The sequence below is a fragment of the Mercenaria mercenaria genome, chromosome 17 (assembly GCF_021730395.1).
Source record: "Mercenaria mercenaria strain notata chromosome 17, MADL_Memer_1, whole genome shotgun sequence".
Classification (NCBI taxonomy): Eukaryota; Metazoa; Mollusca; class Bivalvia; order Venerida; family Veneridae; genus Mercenaria; species Mercenaria mercenaria.
The window spans coordinates 56,663,131-56,667,201 of record NC_069377.1 but is presented as its reverse complement, the minus strand read 5'-3'; the positions used below and the strand labels follow the sequence as shown (position 1 = coordinate 56,667,201).

Here is a 4,071-nt window from a genome sequence, read left to right as displayed (position 1 = left end):
GAATTTCCATATTCAAAATAAATTAAAGGGGCACATTTTGTTATTAATTAGAATTTTTTGGCAGTATTTATTTAAATCAAAAGTGAAAATAATTTTGTTAGTGCTAAGAAATATTCATGCACTTGTGATATGTTAAACATTTTTGGTCTTCATTTTTTAAATTAAATGTTTTCTTCTATTTAGTAGCAGCTAAATGCAATGATAAAAACAAAAAATATATTTGGTACTTCAAATCTTAATATTCAGCTGAATGTTTTTCACCAGTATTTTCAGTTATGTTAAAGGGAGGTGAACATAACCAGTGTTTTGAATTCTTTACCAGTGCTCTGTCCTCTTCAAGTAACTGACAACTTCTCCACATGAATCAGAGGTGAATGACAAATAATTTCAGACCCAGTTAATGGAACAAGTTTTAGATCTAGTACCATATTATAATAATAACAGCTGAAGTTAATGGAACGTCGGTAGCCTAGTGGTAGAGCGTCCGCTTCGAGTGCGGAAGGTCGTGGGTTCGATCCCCGGCCGCGTCATACCAAAGACGTAAAAAATGGTACTAGTAGCTTCCTCGCTTGGCGCTCAGCATTAAGGGGATAGTGCTAGGACTGGTCAGCCTGGTGTCAGTATAATGTGACTGGGTGGGGTATCATGTCACGTGACTACGGCGTGATATTCCAGTGAGGCAGCACTATAAAGTTGGGCATTGTGCTCACTGCTACAAGTAGACACCGTCGTTTATATGACTGAAAAATTGTTGAAAAAGACGTTAAACCCGAACACACACACACACACACACACACACACACACACACACACACACACAAGAATTAGATCTAGTTCCATATATATTTTTGTGTACTGGAATACATATCATGGCATGAACTGCTTACATCAAGGAGTATTTGATTAACCCATTTCATAATATTCCAATTAAAAATATTTTCCATATCATGCATCAGATCAAAAGACATTGTAAAGATTTTCTTTACTTTCGTAAAACTTGATGTAATGAATACTATGTAAATAACAAAACTTGGTACTTTTCCAACAAGACAGACAATTGAAGATCTGCAATGAAAAGTTGTAGCTAAAGATTCTTCAAACAATGTGAGTATTTGTATTTATAGCATATTATTTAATCAAGAAACAAAGAAATGTTCTGAACACAGATGCATTTCCTATATACAGTTTATATCTAAATAATGAGAATTTAAATAAAGAAGAAAATTTGTCTTCTCTTTTATAAATTCTGTTTTTTCTTCAAAATTTATGATTCGTCAGGTACAAATATCATTCCTAAATTCACAAGTGTCATTGAATGCATATTATTAGTGCACATTTTATACAATAGACAAACATATGCAAAATGCAATGACTGTAATCAAATCAATTAAGTATCAAGCTTCTAACATGTAATACCTTTATTATCATAAAATAAGGCCATTCTTAAAAAATGTTTGGTAAAATTCCTTTGGGCCTGAACTTGGTAAGTTGGTAGGAAGGCAGGTGAATTTTTTCCTGACATATTTTCCTTTCAGTCAAACCAGACCTTAGTTAAATACAGACAGAACACATGTATGTTAATTTAGGGATAAGAATAAATTTTACAGCTTTATATACATTAGCTTTGCATATTTTTTTGTAATGTTTGAGCATTGCTACAATTATTACTGAAAGGGAAAAAAATGATATTTGGCCTTTGGACTGACAATATTGGTAGCCCACTGCAAACAAACATTTGAAAGAATGGCACGAATCCAAGGAACTTTCATGGAAAAACCCTTTAAAGGCCCATGCAGTATTGAAAGAAATATGTACAATCATGAAATAATTTGAACTGTACACAGTCAAATCTTTTGCTGTTCATCTTATATATGACCCGCGCCATGAGAAAACCAGTATAGTTTGTTTGTGACCGGCATGGTTCCAGACCAGCCTGCAAATCCGCACAGTATGGTCAGGATCCATGCTGTTGCTTTCAAAGCCTATTACAATTAGAGAAACTTTTAGCAAACAGCATGGATCCTGACCAGACTGCACGGATGCACAGGCTGGTCTGGATCCATGCTGGTCGCTTACGCATTATATTGGTTTTCTCATGGCACAGCTCATATAATTATTTTATGAAACAATTGGTGCTGTTAAATACTGGCAAATACAAAATGATCAAGGTAAAATCTGCAGTTATATACCTCTTTTTGTGCAGAGAATAAAATGTTCACTAGTACAATATTCAATAATACTGAAATAACTGCACAGATGATATAATTGTCTTTGTTATTTCACAGACTTGCGTTTGGACCAGTAGCTTTTTTATGGCCAAGCTCATAACACATAGAGCATCTGTTTTGTTTATGAGTAACTTGGGAGAGCTTTTGCAGCTTCTTACTACTATACAGCCAGTGTAATTGGAGTACATCTTTTAATCCCCCTAAAACATCCCCTTTTCCTGACAGCTGCTTTCTGAGATGTCTAAACACTTTATTGCCACACTCATTCCCCTCACCACTAAACATTCCAATGCTTCCTGGGCCAGAATCATTCTCAATTAATTCCTGAACATGTTCAATAATCTTATGAAGATAGTTTGGCCAATGCACATATGGGTAATGATTTCTTAGAAATTGTCCCATTTCAACAGCATTTTGTTTGTAACACTTTACATCATCAGCGTATTCAGTCACAGGTGATTTGTCTCTATAAATTGTTCTCAGATGCCTGAATTTACTTAAAACCTCACACATTAAATGCCTTCTTTATAACGGCTCAATTAATGCACAAACTTCTTCATTCTTAATATCAAGCAGGGTCCGGGCATAATTTCCTGGCATCATTAGAGCAGGATTGAATCCAGTTTTCATTCTCATATGCCTATCAAACTTGTTTTCAGTGTCCAAAAGAAGACACTTAACATCCGATTTCATCTCCCACATAGTCACCTCGGCCATTTCCCTTATTAGCCATATTTATATCTGCATGTGTAGAATCTATTCCATTTCCTATGGCATCTTCACATAAAATTGGCGCATTTTTCACACCAAGAGATATTTGGTCTAATTTTGCTTGACTTAAATTATAAGGATTGATTTTCATATAATCTGCTATTTGTTTTGTCTGCTTGTATGTCCTAGTAATATTAAATGAACCTAATTTAGCCATTGCATCTTCTCTTGTTGCTTCACATAAAGTACATAAGTATCTGGATCCACTACCAACTAACCCTGATTCTGATCTATCAAATTTTTCATCAATCATAGAAGTGAAGAAACATATTTCATGTCTCCATCCCTCTTTTGTATGAATTCTAAGTATCTTTCCTTTTAAGTAACAGCGTTCTTGTTCAGTGGGTATCATACAAAATATACATGATGCATGGTGATTCCCATCTGCTAATGCTTCTAACAAAGGTCTGTTGGTTCTAACAGAATTTGGTTTCTCTCCTTCAAAGATAGTTATTTGTGTTTTGTCAGACATAACAATACAAATTTTAACTACTGCAAATGCAAATCTAAAAGCTTTGTTGGGTAAATCACTTTCACCCTTTTCCAGTGTACTGATATATCACCCATCCCATCTGCACCATCTTTTATATATGTTTTGAGTAATATACTTGGATCAAGAGCGTCAATATTATGCTTAAGCAAGCCCTCAACAATTTCTGAATCAAGTTCTTCTAATGTTTTTGATATTGCTTGCAGGTAATTATACCTTACACCTTTGATATTTGGGGATGGAATTTCTGGACAAGTAAGACTTGCTTTTTTCTTGTTGTGGAATATAAGTGTACCTTTTTTTACTGTAAAACAAACCTACAGGCTTTTGTGTACTTGTTATTTTTCCTTAAAAGTACATGTACTTTCATGCTTATCTATTGAACAGATACTGAAGGTTTCACTGCAACCATTAAAATCATACTGACAACTGACTTGTAAAATACCAAACAATGTCTTAACCTGAAGAGGCAAATTGATCAAATAAGTGTTGTCAATACATGTTCTACAGACTGGACAAGAATTTCTTATATCCAGCCATGATTCAATACATTCTTTGCAAAATATATGACTGCATGCAGGG

At 34.4% G+C, this 4,071-nt stretch overlaps 1 protein-coding gene across 1 annotated transcript; it reads right to left on the bottom strand.

Annotated features, from left to right (window-relative positions):
- Nucleotides 1-2,904: 2,904 nt before the first annotated feature.
- Nucleotides 2,905-3,471, bottom strand: LOC128550016 (V(D)J recombination-activating protein 1-like). Its single transcript, XM_053527853.1, has one exon. It carries the CDS (start codon nt 3,469-3,471, stop codon nt 2,905-2,907), a length of 567 nt encoding a protein of 188 aa, XP_053383828.1.
- Between the last annotated feature and the right edge of the window lie 600 nt (nt 3,472-4,071).

What these genes read in the sequence shown, in the direction of transcription:
- LOC128550016 (XM_053527853.1), bottom strand. Translation starts at nt 3,471, where the DNA reads ATGTCTGACAAAACACAAATAACTATCTTTGAAGGAGAGAAACCAAAT.